This window comes from Notamacropus eugenii, chromosome 6 (genome assembly GCF_028372415.1).
Source record: "Notamacropus eugenii isolate mMacEug1 chromosome 6, mMacEug1.pri_v2, whole genome shotgun sequence".
In the NCBI taxonomy this organism is placed as follows: Eukaryota; Metazoa; Chordata; class Mammalia; order Diprotodontia; family Macropodidae; genus Notamacropus; species Notamacropus eugenii.
The window spans coordinates 106,831,062-106,842,907 of record NC_092877.1 but is presented as its reverse complement, the minus strand read 5'-3'; the positions used below and the strand labels follow the sequence as shown (position 1 = coordinate 106,842,907).

Here is an 11,846-nt window from a genome sequence, read left to right as displayed (position 1 = left end):
GAAAATTGCTCATTTTTTAAAAGAATAACCTCTTAGGTCACCCAGTAAATACATTTAAAGTATTGATGTTTCCCATTATCCATTCAAAAAATAAAATGTTTGCTTCTCTTTTATAGATAGGGACAACAAACGTTAGATGTTTATTTTTTATAGCTTTCTTACCTCCAAGTAACCTTAGAAACTTTATGTGCTTTTTTAGGATGTATTGACAACAAGAAGACAACTTTATAGGTTTTATCCACTCTGCAAACACGTTTTCGTAATGAAATTTTTTTCTTCTTAGAGTATTTCATATGTTGCCTAAAAAGAATAGAAATGATAGGGAAAAAAGCATTTCACAATTATTATACTTTAATTTAAATATTCAACAATTAATTTGTATTAAAACTTTTTTCACTGAAAGATATTTTGAAATGAATGTTTGAAACTTTTTATAAAGTAAATTCTAATGAAATTTTGTTTTTTTGCTCTTTAACACCAGCAACACCAACAAAGATTCCAACAGATAATAGCACTCCTCCCAGACAACATTTGCCTGGACATGAGAAAATAACTCAAAGGAGGTCATCATTTAGTAGTCAGGTAAAGTCTTTAGTGAGTAATTTTCTTATAAACATTCATGCAGGTACATATTGAGAAGATCCGTGGTACTCATTCACTATTCTTTCCAGAGACATAAGGATAGAGCTATTAACATCTCATTTACCTGGAAATTAAATGTTTTGTGAAATATATTCCATTAAAAATATTAAAATTATTTTAAAGTAAAAAATATAGGTTATGTTATTGTGAGAAAACAATTTAAAGCTGAGAGTTCCTGACCATAGGCAAGTCAGTTAATCTCTTTAGGTCTCAGGGTTAGCTTCTGTGAAAGAAGGTAGGGAGGGAGGCCGAGACCTCTCATGTCCTTGCCAGCTGTACATCTATGGTCTTAGGAAACAGGCTTCCCACATTTCTCCGAATTATTCATATTTGTCAAATGTTAGAGATTCCGTTATATCCTCACCCTGCAATTTGTTCATCCATTCCCTTGGTAATGGGCATCCATTTTCCTTCTAGTTCTTTGTGACTACAAAAAGTACTTTTATAAATATTTTTGCAAAAGAAAAAAAGCTGGAAGTTCTTAAAAATCTAAGTTTAGGTAGTTTTCATTTTAAAGGAATGTTTATTTCAGGTGGAAGTGTTTATATAAAAAAAAAATAACCCCAAACCAATGTTGTTGTTTTTTTTTCCTAGTCCCTAAATTCTCAATCTGTTGGTCAGTCTTTAGCACAGCCAATGATGTCTCAAGCTACAACTTTACAAATTCAACAAGGAATGTCACAGGTATGAAAATGATTTTTGGTTTTGTTTGATTATTTAAGTGAATTTTGTTCAGGCTGATAATCATACTTTTGAGATTTAAAGTTTATGTAACTAGTTTATTTATATGCATAGTTGAGATGGAAAAAAGTCTAATTGTTTTTTCCTTCTTCCAGTGTAGAAAAGGCAGTTGAGTAACTTGCTTTAGTTTGAAAAGTTATTGAGACTAGTGATATAGTTAAAAAGTATTACACATTGGCTTAGGACACATAGTAAATGTTTATTATGTAATGGTACGAATGATACTCATTTCCAATTTGACATTTACCATCTCTGAAATAGCTTGAATTTTCAAGACACATTCTGAAGATTTGAAAGACAAAACTCCAGTTGTTTTTTACATGATTTCTCTGTGATGAACTATGAATAAATCAATAGGCAATCTGTTTAATGTTTAAAAGAAATGATAATTTGTATTCACATTTTTGGGAGGGAGAGAGAAAAGTGCATATTGGGGTCGTTAACATAACTAGTATAGTTTGCATTTAATTTCTCAGTGGATAGAGGGCTGGGTCTGAAGTCGAGAAAAACCTGAGTTCAGATACTTATGGCCTTAGACACTAGCTGTGTAACTATGGGCAAGTAATTTAATTTCTGACTGTCTCAATTTCCTGCTTTGTAAAATAGAGATCATAGCACCTACCTCCTAGAGTTGTTGTGAAGATTAAATGAAACAATAATTGTAAAGTGTTTTTGCAAACTTTAAAGAGCTGTCCAAATACTAGCAGTTATTATTAATTGCCTGTTTGTAATCCAGTAGTTTTGGGATTTTCTAGTCCCTTGCTACTTCTCCATCTACTTTTGATCTGTTGTATTTTCACTGAGTGGTGTTAGCTACAGAAGGAAAGATGTCTGACATTCAAGCTTCATTATTTTAATAACCACTTAACCAGTGAGCTTTTAATATTTAGAATATAGTACAAATGAAGCCAGGGTCACTGGTTATATATCTACTAAGCCCATACAACTCCTTAATTTTCCCTAGATTAAAACTCTGCAAGCATAAAAGTTCTAGTTTCATTTTACACTTGAGAGCATTTGGTTATAGGGGGAACTGAATTTGAAGGAGATATTTTAGGAGTTGTTTCTCGCTCAGGTACCTTGCCCCTGAGCTTTTATCTGATTCTCTGATTCTCTGATTTCATTGTGGGCAGCCTTAAGCCTTTAACTAGAAAGCTGATTCCAAGAGTCAATATTGCCTTAGAAAGCATAATTTTTAGACCTAGTCTCATTTTCCAAGCAAGTTATTTGAATTTTAGCACTATGTACATATGATCCAATCATTTGATTTTTTTTCTGTCAGAATTATATTGGCACAAAAATAACAGAATCCTTACTGATTGAGAATTTATATTTAATAATTAAGTTTAAAAGAATATGTTTAAAGTAAAATTTAAAGAAATAACAGATTGGTGCATTATGACAATAAATTAATCATGAAGTCTTTCTTACTTGAACTCACTTCTTAGAGCCAGAGAGCATTCTAGGCCAAATTTGCTTAGAGTGTTTTTTCTTTATGGCTGCTTTGTCCTGTTGCCCTTCTAGCCTCTGCTTCTGGGCATTTAAAGAAATTCTGCAACTAGATTTGTATCTAGTTTATGTGGTATGTAAAAAGAACCCTGCTTCTGGAGTCAGGGATCCTTGGTTCAGCTCTCACTGCCAGTGCGATTCCTTGAACCTCAGACTCTTCATCTGTACTCTGTGTGGGGCTGTGGTCCCTCTAGATTTATGATCTTACCCCTAGTAGAGCTCTGTGCTGCTAGTGAGCCCTGGAACACCTTCCTATGACTACATTCTCTTTCCCTTTGTACATACAGCATTAGCTCTTTGGCAGCCCTCTTCTAGGTAATACTGATTCCCAGGAGGTGCATGTCATTTGACTTACACATTAAGCTTCTTAGAGGATCTTATAATTCTTAAAACAACAACTACCACCAAAAAACTCTCCAAAACATTATTGAGTATTATTGAGGATCCAAAGCATTATTGAGTATTATCATGTTCCTGGAAAGTTTTCTGGCTCTCTTTATTATATCTCTGTCAAATATTCTGATTTGGAAGTTTTGTTTGTTGGTCAAAATGTTTTTTTCCTTCAAAAGTTATCATTATTTCCTTATTTATATGCACAAAAATGTACATAATTCATTAGTATGATAAGCTAAAATATCCAATGAATATCTTGACTATACTATAAATTTTTGGATAATATTGAGTCATTAAAAAAAATTCAGTTAGAATTTTTATTAGTACCAGGTTCATAAAGTACTCATTCTGAGGGTTTAACAGATTTCTTTAAGCATTTAGTCATATTTTTAGAGCATTTTTAGAATACTTAATATGTATTCATTAACTCCTTTTAGAAATGTTGACAGAAGGTTACTTGTGTAAAATGTCTATTATTTCTACTATAGGAATAGGGATTAGGTCTGGTCATGTACTAAGGCGACCTGCTACTGAGGGAGTTGTGGGGAGAGGGGCAGTGAGGACAAGAAATCCTAAAAACTCCCAAGTGGGATGATTCAAATTAAAATGTAATTGGCAGATTTTTAAAAAAGAAATAGAAGTACAGTACAATATAGATAATGTAATTTGTGGTTTTCTAAGTCAGTATGTAGTCTACAGGGTTTTGTTTCTCTTTGAGTTAAAAGTCTTTGGTGTAGGGACCTCCTCCTGAGGAAACTCCTTCTACAAATGCAGAATACCCTCTTTCTTAACTCCTGTACTTAGGGCACTGAGTGGTAAGTAACTTGTCCAGGGTCACATGGCTACTATGAATGAGAAGTACCCTACTAGAGTCTTGAGAGGTCTCATTCAGGTTTTTGTGACTTTGAGGCCACTTTTCTATCTACTGTCCCATTCTGCTTCTCATTTCTGTTGTATGTAGAGACAATAAAAGTTACATGATTTGTCTAAAACCTTACCTGTAAGCAGTGATTAAAATGTGCCATTTTGACTCTTTTTTTCTTTTACTTCTTGGTGTTGCCATTTTTTATTCATATATAATTAAAATCACTTAAATTATAAAAGCATAATTTTTTAAAATAGGCAGACTACTTTATTCTTTTATAAAAAAATTTATCCATCAGCAATTATACAACCCATTGATTCTCTAAATTTTCTTTAAAAAGGAAGAACACAATTTTTTACAAGGAAGATCTAGTCCCTTGCCAAATTAAAATTTTTTGTACCTTTAGTATTGTATAAAATGTAACTCAGATAGTCCCCCACTTTTAGGCACAATGTGTTCCTTTGGACGGACTCTTAAAATGCATGTGTGTAATGTTTCTTGACTTTATGGATACCGTTCGTTGCCTTCATCTGTTTGGCTCTGAACAAGAAGGCAGTGAAGAAGCTGGGTAAAGGTAGGAGGAAATAAAGTGGCAATCGCTTTACTTTAAGAATCTCTTTACTCTTTAATATCAGACAAGCAAAAGAGCAAAATTAGAAATGGCAAGAGATGGGAACTGCTTCCCTCCATAATGTTATGTGAGAAGAAATGTATCTTTGATTATATTTTTATTATGATTGGAAGGTTTTACACTTTCTTGTTTGGTCCTTAGTATCATTACTTATCTGAGAGCAAAGTCTTAGCAGTCACAGTGATTCAGCACAGTGTAGCCCTTTGTCAAATTAAGTTTTGATGCCTCTGCTGCCATGACTCTGAATGGTTAATATGCTTCGTTTGCACCAAGGAGGAATGAAAGAAGTATGTAAAGGATTTTGCAGACCTTAAAGTACTATCTAAATATGATTTAGGGTTAGTATTATAATATTTTAGCAACTAAATAGGGCATTTTTTAAAAGCATATTTTATGTGACAAGTACTTATGCTTTCAGCTAACAGCAGGTTTTCACTGGCATACGTAACTGGTAGGGACAATTTACTTATTCTGTAGTCACAGGGATTAAATAGTTCTGAAATATCTGATTTCTTTATGGTACTTCAGCCCATGTTTCAGTTTTCAGCTCAGTTGGGAGCCATGCAGCACCTAAAAGATCAGCTGGAGCAACGGACCCGGATGATAGAGGCAAATATTCACCGACAACAAGAAGAGCTCAGAAAAATCCAAGAACAGCTACAAATGGTTCATGGTCAAGGGCTACAAGTAAGTTACACTGTCTGACTACCAGCACTTGTGAATCTTCATGCGTGTGCATGTGTGTGTGTGTGTGTGCATGTGCATGTGTGTGTGTGTGTTGTAAGAAAAAGGAACATTCTTGGTATAAATAGACTTACTGACTGTGAGGTGGAAGTAAAATACTTCATTTTCTAAAGTGAATTCAATCATCAATCCTGCAACACGCAGTTATTAAGAGCCTACTGTGTGTTAGCCACTGGAGTTATAAAGACAAAAACTGTACAGTTTTGCTCTTCTGGAACTTACATTCTGTCAGAGGAGACAACATATATATACCTCAGAATAAATTTTTGTCATTTGGTCATTTTAGTTGTGTCTGACTCTTCATGATCCCATTTGGAGTTTTCTTGACAAGGATACTGAAGTGGTTACCCATTTTCAGTTCATTTTACAGATGAGAAACTGCAAACAGGGTTAAGTGATTTGCCCAGGGTCACACATCTAGTAAATGTCTGAGGCTGGATTTGAATTCATAAAAATGAGTCTCCTGATTCCACTTGGGCACTCTATCCACTGTGTCACCTGGCTACCTAAGAATAAATACAAAACAAACAGTGAGGTAGAATACTAACAGTTGGGCTGTTATAAAAAGGTCCATTGTTCCTAGAGTTCAGTATGTTAACCCTGGCCCCGATTCATCTTATAAATTAAACCTGAACAAATCAGAATCATGGACAAATCCCCCTAGGACGTTCCATTGGAAAGATCTCCTTTCAAGTCAGATATTTTTAATGTTTTTGTGTGTCATGGATCCCTTGGGCAGTTTGATGAAGTCTGTGATTCCCTTCTCAGAAAGTTTTTAAATGCATAAAAATAAAATACTTAAGTTTGCAGAGGAATTCTAAGGTTAGTGAAAATCAAGATGTAATTTATTTCCCATGTAAGTCCATGAACTCCTTGAATTCTATCCATAGATCTCTTCGGGAGGTCTATGGATGCCAGGTTGATAGGAATCATTCTTGGAGTCAGTTCATTCACTCAGACAGATTTCAGATCTATCTGTCTATACTACTTACATCTCTCCCTCTTCCAAGTGTTGTTATTCCCATTTTACAGATGAAGCAGCTGAGGCTCAGAGAAGTTCAGTAACATGCCCTTGGACATATAACCAACAGAAAGTTTCATAGCTGAAATCCAACCCCAGATCTCCTGAATTCAAGTTCAGGACTTTTCCTCCTACATTACGGCTGCCTACCTCTATTCTCTTTTAGATACATCTTGGATTCATTTTGAACTTCCAGACAACTGCTTTAGAAAGTGATGTTTGAATGTACCCCTTAAGCCTGTAATTAATGAATAGGTAACATCGAAACATAAATGATGGTGATTTTTTTCTTCTCCCAAGACTACAAAATTAGTTTTGTTTAAAGAAATCCAATTTAAGAGTTTTATAGTCTTCTCCCAAGCCTATCACATTAGTTTTACTTAAAAAAAAAAAACAAACAGTTTGAGAGTTAGGCTGTAACAGACAATGGAAATGAGATTCCTGAAATGATACTTAGCCTTTTTTGGGGCTGTGGCATGCTATTGTTGGATTTCTTTGCAACTTTCTTCCCACTACTCTCTCCCATTCTTAAATGTTATACTTTATGTATATCTGTATATATGAATTCATTGATAGGTATATATGGATTGAAGTTATTTCGTAGCTTTTGTGATGTCCCTTTAGATACCTTTTTAGTATTTGAAAAACACTGAAGTATTGTAAAATCTGATAAAATTTGAAATGTCACTTTATGAAACAGAATTTGGGCATAGCATTTAGAATATTTAAAACTATTCTCATCATTGAATTAGTTTGAGTTATTGTTTAGAATTTTTTAAAAAACAACTTATTTTAGAATATTTTTAAAGATGTTTTTACAGCAATCTTCTCCTGGGTTGAATTTTGGTTCTGTTCAACTTTCTTCTGGAAATTCATCAAATATGCAACAACTTACACCTATAAACATGCAAAATCAGGTTCAGACCAATCAGATTCAAGGTGGAATAAATACTGGACATATTGGTTCTTCTCAGCACATGATGCAACAACAGCCTTTACAAAATCCAGCCACTCAGGTAAACTATAAAGTGCTTCCAAGCTGTGATCATTGAGTGATTGAACTTAAACAATTTCGGGAAATAAAATAAAAACTAGTTTTTAAAAAGTATATTTTATATTCTCATAAATTAAGAAGTCCAATGGATAATGTAGACCAGTGATTTTTTTATGCAAAACTATTTTAGTAGCAAATATTGTTTTAGGTGCTGGGACATGTCTTGAAATTTATTAAATATATTTGAAGCTTGATGTGTAATATGCAAAATTTTAGCCCCGAGCCATTTCAAACAAGCTGTTCTCTGTGCATCCTTCATTGGTGACTTTAGAAGGTAAATGCACTATCTTTAACTGCCATTAGTATTTGTTGTGTGTATTGTTCCTCAAAATTACATTTATAGTCATTGTTTCCCATCACTCTGTTTTAGTAAGAAACTCCCACCGGCAAAAACAAATAAATGGTAGTATTCTTGGAATACGTTTAATTTTTTTTAAGCATTCTATAAAATATTATCTTTCCTAGCAAACTCAGCCAAACATTCTCAGTGGGCACAATCAACAAACCTCTCTTTCCAATCAGACTCAAAGCACGCTGACTGCTCCACTGTACAACACTATGGTCATTTCTCAGCCAACAACAGGAAGCGTGGTCCAGATTCCATCTAGCATACCACAAAACAATAACCAGAGTGCTGCAGTAACCACTTTCACCCAAGACAGACAGATAAGGTAACTATTATATATAATTAATTTTATATTTCCATTCATAGAATTTAACTCATCATTAAATCAAAGATTAACTTGTTTGATGAAAACTAAATAACTATGTTGCTCTTGTAAGAGTTATTTAGTTTAAAGCTGAGGATGAATTTAGAGGAACAATAATTGTATTGCCAAATACTGGATCTAAACTGTGGTGCAATGTTATTTCAGTTTTTACTTTGTATCTTCATCAGGTATTGAGTAATTATAACCCTAAATCCCTCATGCCTTGGAGTGCCCTGGAATTTTTACATAAAATGTGTTACAAGCAGTGGTTAGTTATAACTGCCACTATAACTCAGTTATATTTTGGACTAACTGAGTTTTTAAAGACTCATAATATTATATTCTTTTCCTATAACATTGTTTCTTTTGGAAGATATATTTTGAATTGCAAAGATTACGAATAAACTTATAAACACAGCTTGTTCATAAGTTTGGAATTACCTATTTTAAGCTACAAAACAGTACTGTTCTTTTTTAAAATCTTAAAAAATATGTATACACTTCACTAAAGTTTATATATGCTAGAGAAGCTCAGGTTTTGGCAGATCCTCCCAAGCTCAGAAGGTTTGAATTTGCCTTCAGTGATGCTTTTTGTTATTCAAGGACTAACCTAGCTAAATTCAGAGAGGTGTATCCTCAGGCAGCCAGCAGGGTAATTAATTAATTAACATTGTGGCCAGAGACTTGGTAGAACGGCTGTGGTCAGCTTCAATGAAATGAGCACTTTGATGAAATCACATACTTTTGAAGTAATATTCTAATATAGTGCTTAGTAGAATGCTAATATTATGGTAGAACTATATACTTTATAGAATACACTATCACTTTATTATATTAGTAGTCTATATAGGACTATAATACTAGTATACTCACATTGGCAACATAATGATATTTTAGCATAATGCCTATACTTCAGTAGAATGTCCTGTTCACATCGTAGTTCAGTATTCTGTTGTATTCTACAAAGTATATTAGGTGTCTTTCAAACTCTTGCAGCTAACTAACAGGCATTGGTGATGATGGGCTCTAAAGAACAGGAGGAAGGGTCTGTTTTAAAAGCTAAGAAAAAATATAGTTTCAAAAGTTAGACTTAAATTTGGACAAGGTCAAAACTATGTAGTAAATATCTGAAAATAATCTGTCCTACAGAACAACAAACAGAAATAAAGAATCTTAATTTTGAGAATTGAAATGATGTTTATCATAAACTATAGCCCAGCAAGGCAATTTGTACCAGTACTTCTGTTATTTTACTTGTATTCATTTCTTAAGAAATGACATATTTTCTTGTCCTGTTTTTTTTTGTTCTGCTGTTGAATAAGGTATTTCTTTACCACAGCTGGTTTCTTTCTTTTTTTCCTATAATCTTTTTTATTCCCAAGGGTAAAGGATTCAAGATGTTATAGGTTTCAAGTAAAATACATTTATTTTAAAAATATGAAATTGTAAATCGCAAAATTGTGAAAAAGTAACCAACATTTTGAGCAGCTAGGAAGTGCAGTTCATAGAGTGCCAGGCCTGGAGATAGGATGACTCCTCTTCCTGAGTTTAAATCTGACCTCAGACACTTAACTAGCTATGTGACCCTGGGTAAGTCACTTAACCCTGTTAGTTTCCTCATCTATAAAATGAGCTGGAGAAGCAAATCGCAAACCACTCCAGTATCTTTACCAAACAACAACAACCCTAAAGGGGGTCATGAAGAATTGGGCTAGGCTGAAATGATTCAACAGTCAACATTTATTTATTTATTCAGTCATTCATTCATATGTATGTGTATGTGTTATATATATACACACGTATATGTACATATATATATTCAGAACAGTAACCAAAATGTAATATACTTAATTATAGTATGTTATGCATAAGACTTTTAAGTAAGTTTCAAGTATTATAATTTCTTTATGTAGTTTTGTTGAAAAGTAATTTTCTTTTAAAGAAAGCAAATAGGAATTTTTCCCAAAAGAAAAAATACAATTTAAAAAAGAAATTGAATTATAATCAGAATTATGTTGAGTAGATAAAAATATAAATCAGGATTGTATTTATCATTGATAGAATGTTTGGCAGCACTGTACAGTGGCAGGAGAGCAGGGCTTGGAGATCAGAGAGCCTTGGGTAAAAGTAGTGCTTATGACACCAGTTGTGACCCTGGATAAGTCACTCCACTTGTCTGGGCTTCTCTTTCCTGATCATAAAACAAAAATAATAATATTCACAGTCCCTGCCTCTTAGAATTCTCTAAAAACCTTAAAACTGCATAAATATCAGTTGTTGTTATTAAGCTGTTATGTTTTTAAAACCCTAGCATTAAGCCTGAATACCTTTGTAAACATAGAGATTATTGTTTATTTCCTTTACTCTGATAAATTCCAGCTTGCTCAGTTGACAGTGAACCAGATGTTATAAAGATCTGAACTCAGGGTTCCAAAAGGAACTCACATTTGTATTTTTCTTTTTTTGTATATATTTTTGTTGTGAGAGACAGTGTAGCATAGTGAATAGAGTGCTGGATTGGATCAGGAAGACCTGTGTGATCATAGACAAGTCATATAATATCCATGAACCTCATCCAGTTCACTAGGCTGCACCAAGGAAAGCATAGGTCCTTGATGTTTTTGTTGTTATGTTTGTTTTAGGCTGAAGTTTTAAAATTTGGAAATAAGTTCATCCACAAGGAGGCACAGCTTTTTATTTTGCTAAAGCATTGTTAAGTATTAACTAAATAAATATCTCTGTTCAGTAAACTATTATTTATTTATAGTATGTACCTTCTATGTTTGACTTTTTCTTTCTTTGGTTTTTTCTTTCCTTTTGCAGATTTTCTCAAGGTCAACAACTGGTGACCAAATTAGTCACTGCTCCTGTAGCCTGTGGAGCAGTTATGGTACCTAGTACTATGTTTATGGGTCAGGTGGTGACTGCCTATCCCACTTTTGCTGCACAACAGCAACAGCCACAGACATTATCAATAACGCAGCAGCAGCAGCAGCCGCCGCAGAGCCAGCAGGAACAGCATCTAACAAGCATTCAACAATCATCTCAGGCTCAGCTGACTCAGCCATCACAACAGTTCTTACAGGTCATTTCTTAGAATTTTTCCCAATGCTCATTTAATTTTAGGTAATAGATGATTATTGGTAAACAGTATTAACTTTTTTTTTCTTTGCAAATAAATAACCTGGACCTCCAGAGGTGTTCAGTATGTAACTTTCTTATTTTCCAAAAAAAAAAAAAAAAAAGTCTTGGCTCTAGTTTGCCTTAAGGCCTAGGGAGACCATTACTGTTTGTCATGGTGACCCTTTTTCCCTTTCTGGTGATTCTTGCTAATTGCAAAATATTTAAATACAGGGTGACCAAATCAGTAGCTCAAATGGTACTATGACTTCTGTCATTAGATAAATAGAGATATACAAAAATAGATAAATATTAAGTGTGGTGTTTTTGTGTATGTGTGTGTATACCCACACACAGTGTCTTAAGATCTTTCATACTATTTAATGACCTTTAACCATATAAACATACTTTTCTTG

At 33.6% G+C, this 11,846-nt stretch overlaps 2 protein-coding genes across 8 annotated transcripts in view; one reads left to right on the top strand and one right to left on the bottom strand.

The window, feature by feature from the left end:
* Positions 1-11,846, bottom strand: part of TMEM165 (transmembrane protein 165) — a 56,593-nt gene that overhangs the window by 12,246 nt on the left and 32,501 nt on the right. Inside the window, exons 5-6 of one of the 2 annotated variants that reach the window (XR_011969596.1) lie at positions 5,778-6,031; positions 163-300 (exon numbers count right to left, since the gene is read on the bottom strand). Coding sequence is in view for 1 of the 2 variants with exons in the window: in XM_072620806.1 (XP_072476907.1) it covers positions 6,020-6,031 (12 nt within the window). In the remaining variant the exon portion in view is untranslated. Of the gene's footprint in view, positions 1-162; positions 301-4,750; positions 6,032-11,846 lie in introns of those variants that run through there. The other variant, XM_072620806.1, reaches the window with a different exon arrangement.
* The window catches only part of CLOCK (clock circadian regulator), a 127,194-nt gene that overhangs the window by 104,830 nt on the left and 10,518 nt on the right, over positions 1-11,846 (top strand). For 4 of the 6 annotated variants that reach the window (XM_072620799.1, XM_072620800.1, XM_072620801.1 and 1 more), the window contains 6 exons: positions 482-582; positions 1,237-1,326; positions 5,310-5,468; positions 7,356-7,562; positions 8,066-8,271; positions 11,134-11,395. In XM_072620799.1, coding sequence (XP_072476900.1) covers positions 482-582; positions 1,237-1,326; positions 5,310-5,468; positions 7,356-7,562; positions 8,066-8,271; positions 11,134-11,395 — 1,025 coding nt within the window. The remainder of the gene's footprint in view (positions 1-481; positions 583-1,236; positions 1,327-5,309; positions 5,469-7,355; positions 7,563-8,065; positions 8,272-11,133; positions 11,396-11,846) is intronic. The other 2 variants (XM_072620802.1, XM_072620803.1) reach the window with 2 other exon arrangements.